The sequence below is a fragment of the Vitis riparia genome, chromosome 18 (genome assembly GCF_004353265.1).
Source record: "Vitis riparia cultivar Riparia Gloire de Montpellier isolate 1030 chromosome 18, EGFV_Vit.rip_1.0, whole genome shotgun sequence".
In the NCBI taxonomy this organism is placed as follows: Eukaryota; Viridiplantae; Streptophyta; class Magnoliopsida; order Vitales; family Vitaceae; genus Vitis; species Vitis riparia.
In genome coordinates this window covers 21,515,049-21,531,437 of record NC_048448.1, presented here as the reverse complement: position 1 = coordinate 21,531,437, position 16,389 = coordinate 21,515,049, and the positions used below count along the sequence as shown (strand labels likewise).

At 31.6% G+C, this 16,389-nt stretch overlaps 2 protein-coding genes and 1 non-coding gene across 5 annotated transcripts; 2 read left to right on the top strand and 1 right to left on the bottom strand.

The window, feature by feature from the left end:
* Positions 1-2,333: 2,333 nt before the first annotated feature.
* LOC117905536 lies at positions 2,334-4,669 on the top strand. Its single transcript, XM_034818440.1, has 2 exons — positions 2,334-2,661; positions 3,153-4,669. The coding sequence occupies exons 1-2, from the start codon at positions 2,334-2,336 to the stop codon at positions 4,667-4,669; spliced, it is 1,845 nt and encodes a 614-aa protein (XP_034674331.1).
* Positions 4,670-7,882: 3,213 nt separating this feature from the next.
* Positions 7,883-7,976, top strand: LOC117908014. Its single transcript, XR_004650134.1, has one exon. It is a non-coding gene; the product is annotated as a small nucleolar RNA Z122 (small nucleolar RNA).
* Positions 7,977-8,231: 255 nt separating this feature from the next.
* On the bottom strand, positions 8,232-14,764 carry LOC117906432. 3 transcript variants are annotated; one of them, XM_034819453.1, is made up of 14 exons: positions 14,392-14,764; positions 11,584-11,639; positions 10,891-11,466; positions 10,644-10,784; positions 10,470-10,550; positions 10,199-10,379; positions 9,989-10,075; positions 9,667-9,862; positions 9,485-9,569; positions 9,328-9,405; positions 8,881-9,012; positions 8,687-8,790; positions 8,502-8,577; positions 8,232-8,405 (listed from the first exon to the last, which is right to left on the bottom strand). In XM_034819453.1, the coding sequence occupies exons 2-8, from the start codon at positions 11,617-11,619 to the stop codon at positions 9,765-9,767; spliced, it is 1,200 nt and encodes a 399-aa protein (XP_034675344.1). In that variant the 5' UTR covers positions 11,620-11,639; positions 14,392-14,764; the 3' UTR covers positions 8,232-8,405; positions 8,502-8,577; positions 8,687-8,790; positions 8,881-9,012; positions 9,328-9,405; positions 9,485-9,569; positions 9,667-9,764. The 3 variants fall into 3 exon arrangements, with proteins under 3 accessions (XP_034675344.1, XP_034675346.1, XP_034675345.1); XM_034819455.1 differs by having other exon boundaries at positions 9,989-10,033; XM_034819454.1 differs by lacking the exons at positions 8,232-8,405; positions 8,502-8,577; positions 8,687-8,790; positions 8,881-9,012 and adding an exon at positions 9,046-9,236.
* Positions 14,765-16,389: the final 1,625 nt, after the last annotated feature.

Here is a 16,389-nt window from a genome sequence, read left to right as displayed (position 1 = left end):
TAAATTCTCCCTTTCTTTAACCTACCTGGAGCCGAGTTGTAGAAGAAAAAGGGAAAAGGAAAAAGGTGCGCACTTCAGGTCATTCTCTGCAACCGATACACAAAACTTGTTTTTTTTTTGTGAATCTAGCAAGAAATCCATTAAAGGTCAGTTTTTTTTTTAATACAAAAAAAAAACGTTAGTTTATGGAAAAATAAATAAATAATTTAAAAATCGGATCGAATGAAGGAAAAGTTAATTTTAACAATGTAGTTGTAAGATATTAGATCTGAAATATTGAATGAGGTTTTGAGAAAGAAATTACATTTATTTTTAAATGTTATTTAAATTTATTATTTTGAATTTTTTTTATATTATTTAGGTCATATTGAAGATGTGTTTTCATATTTAATTTATTTTCTGGGTGGGTTGTTTGATATGATTATTATTGATTTCCATTGAAAATGTTTGCACTTTAGTTTGTTTGTTAAGACTTTTTGACATGATTGAAGAAAAAATGTTCTCAGTTGTTTCATGCTTATTTGGGACCACTTTGTTTGTGTATTTATAAACATATTTGGATTGTCATTGAAAACTGAAATCCCCTTTGTACGAGATCACTTTGTCTTTTATTATGAATTTGATAAAGAGTTAAGATCACTATATTTTTGTTATAAATTTGTTACCTTTTGTATAAGTATTATTTTGGTATGATGAGTCGAATGCCTAGTAGTTTGAAGGTTGTGTAAAAGAACCATTATTTCAGTTATATAGTATAAGTACAATACAAATGCAATATAGTTACAATGAAAAAATATTAACATTATGATACATTACAATATACCAAAATGACAAAATATTGAATTATTTTTTACTGAATTGGCATTTCTAGGCTATCATGTTGTATTCCTATCATAAAGCATCCTTGCAAGCCAAAATTATAAAAAAAAACAACAACAAAAATACACTATTGTAATTTCAATACATGAAGTTGTTGATGATAATCCAATGATGGATAAAAAAAATCTATAAAATTAATTTTTTTTTATATAAAAATATAGAGGTATAATAAAAATAGAGTACAATTACAATACAAATACAATAACATTATGATACATTACGATAAGGTAAAATTTTGAAAATGACAAATTTCTTATGAAACTGGGCAATTATGGGTTCTTTGGCATATCCCTAACATGTATAATATACAACAAATATTGTTATTTATTATATAAAATATGTCTCAATTGATTATAATTTTCATTTGTTTATTTTGTATTAATTGTAAAATTTTCATTGATTGTAATATTGTGAAATAGTTGTTGATAATAATCCAATGATGGATAAAAAAAATCTATAAAATTAATTTTTTTTTATATAAAAATATAGAGGTATAATAAAAATATAGTACAATTACAATACAAATACAATAACATTGCGATACATTACGATAAGGTAAAATTTTGAAAATGTCAAATTTCTTATGAAACTGGGCAATTATGGGTTCTTTGGCATATCCCTAACATGTATAATATACAAAAAATATTGTTATTTATTATATAAAATATGTCTCTCAATTGATTATAGTTTTCATTTGTTTATTTTGTATTCGTTATAAAATTTTCATTGATTGTAATATTGTGAAATAGTTGTTGATGATAATCCAATGATGGATAAAAAAAAAATCTATAAAATTAATTTTTTTTATATAAAAATATAGAGGTATAATAAAAATACACTACAATTACAATACAAATACAATAAAATTACGATACATTACGATAAGGTAAAATTTTGAAAATGTCAAATTTCTTATGAAACTGGGCAATTATGGGTTCTTTGGCATATCCCTAACATGTATAATATACAACAAATATTGTTATTTATTATATAAAATATGTCTCTCAATTGATTATAGTTTTCATTTGTTTATTTTGTATTCGTTATAAAATTTTCATTGATTGTAATATTGTGAAATAGTTGTTGATGATAATCCAATGATGGATAAAAAAAAATCTATAAAATTAATTTTTTTTATATAAAAATATAGAGGTATAATAAAAATACACTACAATTACAATACAAATACAATAAAATTACGATACATTACGATAAGGTAAAATTTTGAAAATGTCAAATTTCTTATGAAACTGGGCAATTATGGGTTCTTTGGCATATCCCTAACATGTATAATATACAACAAATATTGTTATTTATTATATAAAATATGTCTCAATTGATTATAATTTTCATTTGTTTATTTTGTATTCGTTGTAAAATTTTCATTGATTGTAATATTGTGAAATAGATTGATTTGATTGTCGGTGAAAGAAGACGTACTTCTGAATTGGTAAATGGACTTGGAAAATTCCATTTATGGCTACCTTCATGAAGGAGGGGAGATTGTACCTAAGGAGGATAAACAAATACAATATAAGGGTGGACAACAAAAAGGCATGTACATTGGACAAAGGATGTCATATGCTGAATTTGTTTCAAAGGCATGTGAACGGTTGGATATTAATTCAAATGGATATACATTTCATTACACCCTTGAGTTTGATCCATCTGCACTTCAACAGTTGGATGATGATGAGGACATGCATATGATGTTATCCCATAGTTATGATTATGCTCGTATTTATGTATTAAAACGGACTCGAAGAGTAGAAGTTGAAGGAGGTATAGTTAATGGGCAAAATGATTATTGGTAAGTGATATATTTTGTATTAGTTGTCATTAATTCCATGATGCAAAGTGCTTTTAATATTAATTAACTGAGTGTGCTATAATATGCAGTCACAATAGTACGGAGGAAACACACAATTCAGTTGCATCATGTCAAGCAAACAATGAGTCTAATTTAGGACTTTCTCAAGGCTTCATGTCCAGATGTGCAGAAACTGAAGTTATGCCACATGATTTAAGTCTTTGTCCTCAACCTATTATTGGGAGTGGGCATAGTTTTCCTAATGCAGATGAATTTAGAAATGCATTATATACGATGTCATTAGTTGGTAGATTTCAATACAAATTCAAAAAGAACTCTCCAAAGCGAATATCTGTGTGTTGTTTAGTGGATGGGTGCCCTTGGAGAATAACTGCTAATTCAGTAGGCACAACCAAAATTTTGAAGGTTAACATCTTCATTGATGTACACAATCATTGTGCAGATGTTGAGTGTTCAAGCCAACCTTCAATGCGGGGAAGGAGAGGTGCTCGTGTCATAGAGCAAGTAATAAGGGCAACCCCTCAGTATTTGCCCCGTCAAATTTGCAAAGACTTCAGGAGTCGGTATGGTGTTTCATTGAGTTATAAGCAAGCTTGGACATACAAAGAAATGGCAAAAGAGAGAATATATGGTCTTCCAGAAAACTCATATATGTTGTTGCCATGGTTATGTCAGAGATTGGTAGACATTAATCCAGGGACGATTGCTGAATATAGCAGACAAGATGGGCATTTTTGGCAATTGTTCATTGCACATTCTTTTTCAATTCAAGGGTTTTTAATGGGTTGTCGACCTGTTATTGCAATTGACTCAACTCATTTGAGTGGACCGTATAGGGGCTCTTTATTTTCTGCAACAGCTTATGATGCTGATGATGGCATGTTCCCAATTGCATTTGGTGTTGTAAGTTCAGAAAACTATGAGGATTGGCTATGGTTTTTGCAGAAATTGAAGGGCATACTTCAAGATAAAGAGGTAGTCATAATATCAGATAGGCATCAAGCAATCCTTCGTAGTGTTTCTCAACTTTTTGGAGTAGAAAATCATGCATATTGTTATCGTCATGTGAAAGAGAATTTTAGTAGCTATGTGACGAAACATAGTATGAAGGGAAAAAAATGTAAAATGGATGCATTGTTGCTACTTGATAATGTTGCGTATGCTAGGTTGGATGATGATTATGTTGTAGCCATGGAAAAATTAAAGACATATAACAGTGACCTAGCGAAGTGGGTTGAAGAGAACAGTCCACAACATTGGGCAATGTCAAAGTTTGCCAAAAAACGATGGGATAAGATGACAACTAATCTTGCTGAATCATTCAATGCTTGGCTGAAGGAGGAACGTCATTACACAATTTTCAACTTAGTAATGACACATATGGATAAGTTTGCTCATCTAGCATGTGATCATATGGGTTCTACAGAAAATTGGAAAGCTGCAATTGGCCCAAAGACCGAGGAAAAGTTGTTGGAAAACATTATAAAGAGTGGGTCATTGCCTGTATATCCCTATGTTGGTGGTGTGTTTAAGGTATTCAATATGAAAGTATATGTAGACGTGAATTTGAGAGAGCGTACATGTACTTGTAAGGCTTGGCAAATGGTCGGAATACCTTGTGAGCATGCATGTGCAGCAATACGCCAGATGAAACAAGATGTTTATGAATATGTTGACTCATATTTCAAGCTTCCAATGCAAGAGTTGATATATTCTGGACACTTCAATTCAATTCCAAATCACAATATGCCTACAGTTGATGCTGATGGATGTGTTCGTGATGCTCAAGGTCGCTTATATCCTTCACTTAAACCTCCATGCTCAAAACGACCACCTGGAAGGCCTCGACACCGTCGAATAGAGTCTCAATTTAGTTCAAAAAGGCTTATCTTTTGTTCACGATGTCAAGTTGCAGGCCATAATCGAGCTTCATGCAAAAATCCATTACCCGCTCCATGATTCTAGTGTTATGCTTGTTTGATGATATGTGTGGTTTATGAAATTAGAATCTGTAAGAATTTGTTTTGGAACTTACTTATTTACTTGATTGTCATGACAAAGATGTTTGTATTACATATGCCACTATTTTAGACTTATGATCTTATCATTATTTAGGGTGGTTTGTAACCATGTTTTTAATGTTATTTTGAAGATCATTATTGACTTTGTACTTGTTCATTACATTTGTTTAACTTGTTTTCCATTGAAATACAGGTTACATCATGGCATCTTCAAGTGCTTCATTTAGAAATATAAGAGGTAATACTAGAAATGGTGAATATCTACTTTATCATAACTGTATGTGTAAATGTTCACCCAGACAGAGGGCAGCTGTTAGAATCTCTGAATCAAAGGATAACCCAAATAGGTTATATTATTGTTGTCAATATGCAAATACTAGAGATGACTGTCATTTCTTTAAATGGGCATTCCCGGAAGGAAATGGTGATGGCAACACCTACCAAGAACCAGAAGAGGTTGTTCAAAGAAGAATGTATGGCGTGGATGAAGATTTTAAACATATTTGATTACTACCAAAAAGTGCTATTTTGTAGACCTAATTATAATGGTTTTAAGCACCTTTGAGTAGTAATCATATTCATTTAACCCAATTAATTCATTAAGGTCCTTAGTAATTGGTTTTAACCATTTTGTGGCAAGTTTACATGTTTATATCAGCTTATGAATCAATTCAAGCATGCCAAATGATGGAGGAGCTACTTAGACAAGCCAACCAAAGAAGAAAAGCAAAGAAAAGCAAAGAAAAGCAAAAGAAAAGCAAAGAGAAGCAAGGAGGAAATCTGAGGTCAGCAGCTGCAGTGTTCTTTGGCACTTTTGGAGCACTTCCCGAAGTCCATTTTTTACATGCTATATACCATTTTAGAGCTCAGGAAGTCAAGAATCCAACGCTTCAAACCGTGCACGATTTGGAGCTGAAACGAGGAAGTTATGACCTTCGGAAGAAAACTGCTCCAGGTATGCGAAAATTTCGCACACCTTCTGAATGGTGTGCGAATTTCGCACACCCCTATGCGAATTTCGCACACCTATGCGAAATCTCCCCTGTTTTGCCGACTCCACACGAAATCTTTTCTTTTAGATATTTTTGTATAAATTTCCATTCTTCTCCTTGTAATCCACCAATCATAAGATTTCTTAGCTAGGAAAGTTGGAAAAACTTCTCTATTTATACTCCTTTGCATTCGTTGAAACATATGGAGAAATATATGTAATATACCCATATATATTGAAATATACCACAGAGCCTTGCTCTGTTTCTCCTTCTCTTCTCTTTCTCATTTTCTTAGTAGCCAAACATCCTTGGTGGATGAAATCCCCAAGGATGAGAGGCTAACCTTTTAAGTTTCTCAAAGTATGGATGTTATGTGATGGCTTGGATGCATTCCCATGGAAATTTCTTGCACCCGGAAGGTAAGGTAGTCGTTTTTCATTAATGGTTCATTAATGCAAAGTCTAGTTTTTATTTCCATTAGACAACTTCCAACGGCCAATACTTGATAAGCTTTTGGATTTCTATCCATTAGTTATCTCCTACAAGCTATTGGAAGGTGAGGTTTTCAATTCCAAGTTTTGCATTAATCCATTAGAACCAATTTCAATGGCCATTGAAAGGTGAGTTTATCACCCGGAATGACTTTGAGTTGCCAATATTTGGTAAGCTTTTGGCTTTAGACCATTAGTTATCTTTTACGAGCCATTCAAAGGAAGTCTAAGGTGAATAACCATTGATGAAATTCACTACCATCTGTTTTGCCATTTTAAATGATTAAAACTTGATTTGCTAAATCCATACCGGTTCGGGAAGCAAGCATCACCATAGTTGCAACCCCAACGCGAGGAGCCTATCCTGAGATTTCCAATTTGCGTAAGAGCCAGAGCATAGCTATCCTATCTTTGAGAAACTTGTTTTTACACCCTTTCATTTTAGTCTTTAATGTTAGCTTAAATTAGTTTAAATCTTTCTAAACCATTTACATCTTCTTTTAAAGCTAACATCCATAAGAAAATCACCTATTTTCCTAATTTGAATATCACTTGTGTTTGCGAAAACCCTTCCCAGTGAACGATCCTAGAACCACTATGCTATAGTAGCTTGGCTACTTTAGTAATAGTATCTAAGGTATAAATTTTGTTGATACACCTTTAAAGCTAAGCTACCATGAGTCGCATCAATATTTTAACAAGAATTGAGTTCATGCAGAAAGTAATTGTAGTAGGACTACTTTTATTTTTTGTTCTATGTTTGAAAATTGCTTAATCATACACTTACTTCATGTCTATTAAGTTTTGGATTATATATGTAATGCTTAATTGTATTGTACTTTGATGTATTTGTATTTGGAGTTATTTGTAATAGGTTATTTATCTCCATTATGTGGACTTGTATTAGATTTTTAATTATAATAGTTCACAGTTTTGCCTACATTTTTAATTACATTTACAACATAAATTCACTAACATTACGATAAAAAAACACTAACTGTATGATAAATTACAACATAAACTAACAATGCAATCTTTTGACTAAATAAAGTCCAATTTCTTGGGTTGATTACCAATTTCTTATATATAATGGTTCAATAATTTTTTTTTTTTTTTTTTGTAACCTCAAATTAGAAATGTCTTCTTAGCTTTGATAATGAGCTATTGTCTTTTATTTTTTTTTAAAAAAAAAATTGCAACAATCTGAAAACATTATAGAATAGAATTATTCATAAACTTATTTGCCTGTAAAAATAAATTATATTAATTTTTTAATTTATTAAATTAAAAGCTATTTATTATTTTTCTATTTTTTAAATAATTTTTTTCGTTGAAATGGACTCAAAATGGTATCTTTTACCATGCAAAACTAGAGTGTAAAACCTTTTGTCATTTAGTTATAAAGACTTTGAAATACTTGAAATAACTCTCTTATAGGTTTCTTGAAAATGTAATATGTTTAATAGGAAATTTTTAAAATAAGATAAAATAATAGACCTCATTGTGTGTTTATTACTACAGTGAAAAAAAATTGCTACAATGAATCAGTGATTGTGCAATTTTATGTTGTTGGAGTTATAATAATAGACCTCACTGTGTGTTTATTTTATGGGTTAGATTTTTCATTGTATGACAATATAATTATGAAATCAATCTCATATTTTGGAGTTTGGGAAATGATGAGAGATTCAAACAGGTTAACATAGGCTTAATGGTTTTTTTGCCATGCTGAATATTTTTTCCATGTCAGTCTGATCCCAAACTTTGTGAAGTACAACAAATATGACAGTCTTTTTGTTTTGTTCTTGATGTTGTTATTTCAATTCTGCTTTGGCAGAAAAAAAAAATAAATTTGATCACCCAAGTAGCTGAGCTAAGTTATCCCAGATTGACCTATCATTGATGCGTTGGAGTTATCAATGTGTGATATCATTTTGATACCATGGAGTTTGGGAAATGATGAGTTGACAGTGCAATGCCTACAGCAATTCAGAGAAATTTGAAGATCACAAACAAATGATGCCATAACAATAATTATTAATAAATAGTAGCAGCTATGAGTTCCAAACCATAAACCAAAAAAATTACAACATCACTGATCCATAGCCTGGTAGACATTTTCCCTGACTTCATTTTCTGGAGACATTATCAGTTGTGTTAGGAGTTTTTCCCTGTACTTTATGACCTTGTCCTGTACAAAAGAGTATATAATATAATATTAAGAAAAATTCATGATCATAAAATATATATATATATATATATATATATATTCACCACAATATAATACATTTGCAATTGCACGAGAAATTCCACGGTTACTCCATAATTGCATAAACTTGATTACAAATACGCCGCAATCCGTTCTGCAAATAGTAATTAAGGAAATTATAAGTCAATTGGGTATCAAATTAGTAAATTTATTAACTGATTTGCTTTCCATAGTTAAAGAGGAATACAAATCTTGCAACTTACGGATTCAATTGTTGGACAACTTCTGGAACAACAAACTCAAATTCTGTCATGTTCACTGCTGGTCTTCTTTCTTGAATCCCAATGACAGTTGACAAAACGTTCACCTTAACACGATATACAATTATAAATATGGACATCTTTAAAAAAATAATGACAACGATTCACATAAGTAATTGGACTATAACTATATTTACCAGTTTCTCTATGAAGGCATCCATCCGTTTTTTCCTTCCGTCAATTAATGAATCCAACAACTCGATTCTTTTTGCATGAATGTTCAAAATGATTAAATACCAATGATTTTTCCTGCATATTGGTATGAACAACTAAAAGGAACAAAAAAATAAATAAATAAAACAATGATTTTATCAAATTAGTTGTGTTCATGTATTTTATGCACAATACTTAAAAATATCCAACTACAAAGTACTTTTATTAAACTAAATAAAACTTGTTCATATGTGCACAACCGAGTATTTTTTAAATATTTCCATAAATTGTCACATATGTATTTTGGAGATAAGGAACCCCTCTTGTTTTCCACATCAGACTGTAATAAAAAAATTACAAACCATACATTAGATTAAAACAATCTACGTAAAACAAGAAAACCAATCTATAATTCTTACAACATATCTTACCACAAAGTTTGGAGATAAGAAATGCTTCCTATTTTCTTTATCCATACCATTCAAAATTCGACAATGCATGGTTACAACCTTCATGTAAATTAATGAAAATTAGATATATAGTTTTAGAGTAATTTTATCCTAACTTCACATAACTAAATATGAATACCTTATTGTCAACCAATTTGTCGGGTCCCAAGCATTTCAAGTCAAACCTTGTCAAGAAGAAATTGTGCATGGAACATAATATTTGGCTACACATAAATAATTATGATGTTAGAAATTAAAACTAATTATTTCAATTGCCTATCTTAATTGTATTTGTTTATACTAAATTAAGTTCAACCTTACCTTTCATCACGTGTATCGTCCAATGCATATGCCAAAACTTGCTTTGCTACAGATGAAGACGCTGAAAATTTGATTGACGGTTGTACCACGTATGGTGATTATAGGGCAGTAGCATGTCGACGTAGCCGATATGAACGTATTGGAGGATGTCCAGTCTCGTAAGGAATAATAGCATTTATCTGAACTTCATCCTCAACTATACGTATAGAAAATAAAAGAAAATAAAATTCACTAATGAAAATAACACGCACATGAAATACTAGCCATTATTATATACTCATTATTATTTTGATATTAAAACATAAAGAAGCAGAAAGTATACTGTTATGCTGCGCCGCTGGCTGTGAGGTTGATGGGCCTACATTATCTTCACCATCAGCAAAACGATCATTTAGTGGCGATCCATAAGCTAATTTCAGAATGCATAATAACCAAAATTATTTTTTCCAAAAAAAAAAATTTATACAACATTTGCAATTAAATTAAAAGTAATACAAAATTATAATGACTAGTGCTATAAAAATCGTACTACCATGTGGTGGTGATGGGAAAGAATCATTGATATCAGGTTCATTATGACTTCTGTTTTGATGAGAAGATGATGGGGTTTTATTTGTATTCTGCCGCTTTGCTAGTTTACCAATTGCTCCTCTCATTGTTCGAAGCAATTGGTGAATTTGCCTCTCTGCTGCATTATATTCTGCTATAATTTCCTACAAAATGGTACAAAGTGTGAAAGATGTATATTATTATGATGTTTGGTTTTCACTTTAAATAAAAGAATAGATGTAGAAGGTTCTCACATCAGTAGTCTCTTCTTCAACTTCATTTACTGGATTACCAGGGTCTTCATGTGCATCTTCCTCCCTTTCATCTTCTTCAACCTACAATAATAAAAAGAAGAATATATAATTTTTATAAATTTATTTGTCAAATATGAAAATAAAATAAAATGTTGAAAGAAAATTGTCCCTTACATCAGCTAGTCCAAAATCACCATAATCATGCAATTCCGCATGCACCCTTTTCTTCATCAAGTCATCAGTCCACGCTGCACATATTGGGATGGTACGTGGTACCAACATGGTTGGAATGTAAAATTTATTTACATAAAAAAGCTGAAACACAAATATTCCACACATCAATACGTTATTTAGAAAAGACTTGTTAAAACATATAAAATGAGATGGAAACCTTCAACATTTAATAAAAAAAGGTATCTACCTGTAAAAAAATAAGGCAACCTGTAAACCATGAGCCTTTACCCAATCGAAAATGTCTAATTCCAGCAACCAGTGTGTCAAGTACGAATTGACCCCAATTAACATTGATGTCAAAGTCTCCAGCAAGCAAAGTACACCACAACTCATGACTACCATCCAACTTTGATGTTGGAGCAAGTAATGTAGCACATGAGAAGAAGATAAACAATTTTTTGAACTCGGCCATGTCTTCCATTAAAATCAGCCTATCTCTAAGATCTGATAGGTTTTCCATCCTATTATTCCTATTGGTAGGTGAAAGTAGGAGCCTCCTACCAATATATGGAATACCCAGAATTTCGCCTACATCAGAACAAGTTATTGGAAATTGCCTTTCTTGTCCTATGTCTAACCTACAGTGGGCTATATTGAAATGAGTTATTATCCATCTACATAAGCTATGCCTTATCTCTGTGGAAGAGAGCTGAAGTAATCCACCAAAGCCAATTTGTTGAATTATACTCTTCTTTTCATCACTTAGCTCATCAAGTAGATGTCTAAGTTTTTTGCTGGAGCATCGACTATTTATTTTGACCTCCTGTAAAAGTAAATAAATGATAATATAAATTTAAAATTAAAACAGTCAAATTAAACAACAATGTCAAACATTAATATAGTCAAAATAAAATAATACTAATTAAAATAATGTTCAAACCTGGTTGTATTGTATTGTTTTTTTCCTTTTATCCATGTATTATACTCCACACTGCACTATGGAATTTATATCAAATAATCAATTGTCATAATTAAATGTATAATGAATCAAGTAATGTTGTAATTTATTGTACTTCTAGTGCAATTGTATTGTAAATGTAGGGCATTTGTATTGTACCCTTATTTATTTTGGTTTAACTACTATTAGTGATCCCAAATACAGTTACATACATGCTACTAAAAACACACAAAGCCATTGTATTAACGGATAATCAAATAATCAGATGCAAATTACTATTGTGCAAATGTGATTATTACCCAAAAACAAATTAACAAAAAGTGATCCTAAGTAAATATAACATGGCCCAAAAGAAAAAAAAAATAGAAAAAAAGAGATTCATACAAGGTTTTTGAAATGAAAAGCCCTATGAGCCACCCCAATCCATATATAGCCTTTTTGTTGTCATGCACATTGGTAACGAATAATTAACCAATGAAGGGTCCTTCAATACAGTACACTAGTAGTAGAAAAAAGTGGATATCCAACAGGGTACTTGGAAAAATATGAGGCAATGCATACTCCCCCACCTTATGTGGAGAAAAAATAAATAAATAAAAAATTATTGAGCAGTCTCCCAGTGAGGGCCACATCCACATAAGACAAGCAAAGCCCTAAAAATGGTGGATATCATATCATAGCTTTAGAAGCTGCCATGACTACCATGAGGAGAAACGAAGGAATAGTGGGTCTATCACAAGTGGCTCTAAGTGGCATTCAATCATCCATGTAGCTCTCCCAAAAACCACTCCTCTACTGTGAGGTGTTTTAGAACTTGCTTCCACATGTGATTTTGAAAACATTTCTTTAAAAATAGTTTTTATGAACTGTTTTTAAAAACGGTTTTTAATTACTTTTAAAATTAAAACTATTTGAGAACTTAAATATATATATATATATATATATAAAGGATTTCTTGAATCATTCTTTAAAAACTCTTTATTTTAATTATTATTCATCACACTTTTGCAAGGAATATTTTGAAATAAATTCTCAAAAACTTTTTTTTTTATCCAAAGTTGAACATATTTGTATTTGGAAAAATATTTGTAAGAACACTTTTCAAAGAAAGGCTTAGTATTTCAGTAGTGACATTTGAGGTAAAGAATAACCATTGAAGGATGATGAACAGATAAACAGAGAGATCTGATCATGGGGTGTGAATTTGTGGTGGACATGGAGAAATGAAGTTTGAGAAAAAAGAAATGACACAAATCATCCAGATGTTATTGTGACAGTGGGGCGAAAATGAAAAATCATGAGACAACTTCATTTGTCTTAGAGACAAGACAAGAGGAAAAGAAGAAGAAAGGACCACACCCACATGATCTTCACCTTTCAAACCCATAAAATAAAATGTGTTCTTATACTATAGGAAATTTTAGGTATCCATATTTTTTTAATTTGGACCTTTATATATATATATATATATAGCTAAATCTAAGAAATTAAATAAAAATAAAAGAAATCGATTTCAATATGATCAATGACAAGGAAATACGAAAAAAAAAATAAGAAAGATAATTAGTTGTTTCGTTCTATCCCATTCTCTAATATTTGGTTATTTGTATATTAAAAAAATTATTTTTCATTTGAACTATTGGTGCATACGGGTACATATTCAACAATGTTGAGAACCCTAAGAACAAACATTTTAATAATATCTTTTATCAATTAATATTTAGATGGGTTTAAGAATGAGATTGGTAATGCTTTGTCATGTTACTATTTTTTTATTTGGAGAACACTTTTCATATTGAAAAAAATAGCTTCATAGCTTATTGAATTAAAAATATAAATAACTATGGTCTTGTTAGACCACAATTTTTCTATTCTCCCAACAAAAAAAACATTTTTGGTAATTAAAAATATATATATATATATATATATATATATATATATATATATATATATATATATATATATATAAAATTCTTTTTCTTAAATACAGAAAACATAATGTTTTTGAAAAATATGTCAATTATTTTTACTTATTTTAAAAAATAATTATATAAATACAAAAAAAATATGATTAAAAATAGGATATAATAGATAAAAATTATTTTTAAATTAATGATAAAAAATAAATTAAACAAATTTTATGGTAATAATTTTTAAAAACTATACTCAAAAAAGTTTTATGGTAACAATTTTTTGAAAATTATTCTAAAAAATACTTACCAATGAGAACCTCAATTTCCATAGAAGGGCTTTCATATCTTACTTCTGCCTCCCCCACCACTCATAATTCAAAGGAAGACACAAGGAAACTAAGCTCGAAAACTGAGCCACACAGCAGCATGGTCTCCTCTCCATCTCTCTTTCTCTTGATGCATATTGCAGCAGAAGAGAAGCATTGGAGGGCAGGCCAAAAGAGTCAAAGACAGCCACTGCTGCTCTCTCCTCGGTAAAATGAAATCCTGCTGTGAAAAACTGGTTTTTGTTTAGCAAAACCCAACCCCAAGTTTGATAAAAACGATGCGTTTTGTTTCTTCTTCACCTTCTTGTAAAAGACTATCCACTAAGCTCTCTCCCTAGTCTGCAAGTTTAGTATTTTTGGGAGGTGGGTTTGAAGCAAAAAACTTTAGGGCCTGTAGATCATGGGATATTTTAACATCATTTTCATCTAAAAGCTTTTTGAATCACTAGAGTGAAAGTTATAATTGAATGAGACCTGGTTAATGACTAGAAGAGAATGATTTCAGGAACAGGTAGAGGCATGTATGAACAGAAACTAAGGTAATAACTCACCACAGCCAGCAACTGCACAAACAACAGATCCAGACTCAGGTTGTTTCTATTCCCGCTGACCCCTCCTGCATCCACCAGTTTCGGGGTAATAACTCACCACAGCCAGCAACTGCACAAACAACAGATCCAGACTCAGGTTGTTTCTATTCCCGCTGACCCCTCCTGCATCCACCAGTTTCGGTTCCGACGAGACCAAATCGGAGCGGTAGTGGTTCGTGGACGCACTAAATTCTCTACAGATCCAGCCTCTGGAAGGTTCTTCACCTCAGGTGGCGGCCTCCGAGACCAATCTGGATTTTCTGTTTGGGTTGGATAAAGGGATCGCTCCTCCTCCCCCCGTGAAATTGCAAGATCCAACGCCTCCACCCACGGTTCCAGATGTGCTTCCCACGGATTATTCAGTGAGAGGATCGGAAATTCCTTATAAATTATAATTTTAGAATTTAATTGAGGGTATATTGGTCTAATAAAAATGTTAGGCCTTCTGAAGAATTATCAAACTTACCCACCCTCATTGGTCATTTTTTTCCCCAGCCTACCCTTAAGGGTGATTAGTTTAATTATACTTTTTAAAATATTTAACTGTGTCCACTTCCAACCCACTTGTAGCTGGTGGTGGGGTCTTGTTCAATACTTCCGTGCTGATTTGAGTTACGTGGAGGGGATTACTGAGAAAGTAGTCAATTTTTAAAAAGGGATAAATCTCTTGCGCTGTCTCATTTGACCATTGTTTTGGCTGAAGCATTTTTCTTGCGTTAAAATATTTGGCAGCATTCCGAACAAACCTCAACTTGAATACCCTACTTCCTAGAAATATATATATATAAATTTGTGCTTTTATTTTTATTTCTCATTTTATAACGAAAATTGAATTTAATTTGTAAATGGTTGGATTCATATATTTTTTCTGTTTTTAAATTTCACAATAGTCTTTTTGAGACTATGAGAAGCCTAAAACAAAACTAATAAAATATATTTATTTTGAAATTTAAAAATATTTATTTTTAAATAAAAAGAAAAATAAAATTACATCCAAATGACATACGTTGTCCGAGTTCAACGAGTGTTGGGCTGATGTGATCACATAAACCTTTGAACCTGTAGCTTAAGGCCTTTTAATTGTTCTAACTTACCATTAACTGTAATTTAAAATAAAATTATTTGAATAATAAAAATAACTAAAAGATGTATATAGTAAAATTTGGTGACAAATTAAAAGTAGATTTAATACAAACAACTTAACATGATTCGATTTTTTTATTAAGCATTATTTTCTGAATTATAAAGGCCAATATATGAGTTTCATAAACCATAATTTAAAATAAAGTTTTTACTATTGTCATTAAATATACATTTTGAAACATAAAATACGATATCTCTTTAAATATTTATTTAATTTTGAATGTGCCAAAAATTCCCTTTTTCCATCAATTCAAACTACAGAAACTGCCATTCAAAAATCCCATGCCTATGCTAGCCACATATTCACAAGCCTTTCACGTAATATTAAACCCATAATTCTAGCATCTTAGCTGCACCACCAACCACCATCCAGCCGTCTGTTATTGCTTTTCCCTTACCAAGATCACCTTCACCCAGCCATCACCAGCCGTCCTTTCTCACATGCTGTAACCCATCCATTTGGCTGCCTAAAAGCATACCAGCCATGCCAAGATACCCAGCACCAGCCGTCCATTCTCCTATGTTGCAGCTCAGTTTTAGCTGCCCAAGACCCAACTCCTTCACCCATCAATCCGTACTATCCCCCATGATATAGCCATACCTTTTAGCTGCCCGAGATGCACCTTAGTACAGCTCCTGTTAAGCCGCCCCATCCCCTGCAACAGCTCCATTCTCGGCTGCCCAAGACCCATCTCTCTCTCCCTGTCAATGGCTCATCTCACTTTTCTTTCCCTTGCTTCACTCCTCTCATTTCTCAGCCTGGTTCATGTTCGAATCCCCGGCGTTTTCTCCAGTGGGCCTTGGGAAAGAGCTCAG

Coding starts and splice junctions, on each gene's coding strand:
- LOC117905536 (XM_034818440.1), top strand. CDS start 2,334: ATGGACTTGGAAAATTCCATTTATGGCTACCTTCATGAAGGAGGGGAG. Junction 2,662..3,152: donor AAGAGTAGAAGTTGAAGGAG/GTATAGTTAATG, acceptor ATCATTGTGCAG/ATGTTGAGTGTTCAAGCCAA.
- LOC117906432 (XM_034819453.1), bottom strand. CDS start 11,619: ATGGATAAAAGGAAAAAAACAATACAATACAACCAG. Junction 10,551..10,643: donor GTGATTTTGGACTAGCTGAT/GTAAGGGACAAT, acceptor TTATTATTGTAG/GTTGAAGAAGATGAAAGGGA. Junction 10,380..10,469: donor TTGAAGAAGAGACTACTGAT/GTGAGAACCTTC, acceptor ACCATTTTGTAG/GAAATTATAGCAGAATATAA.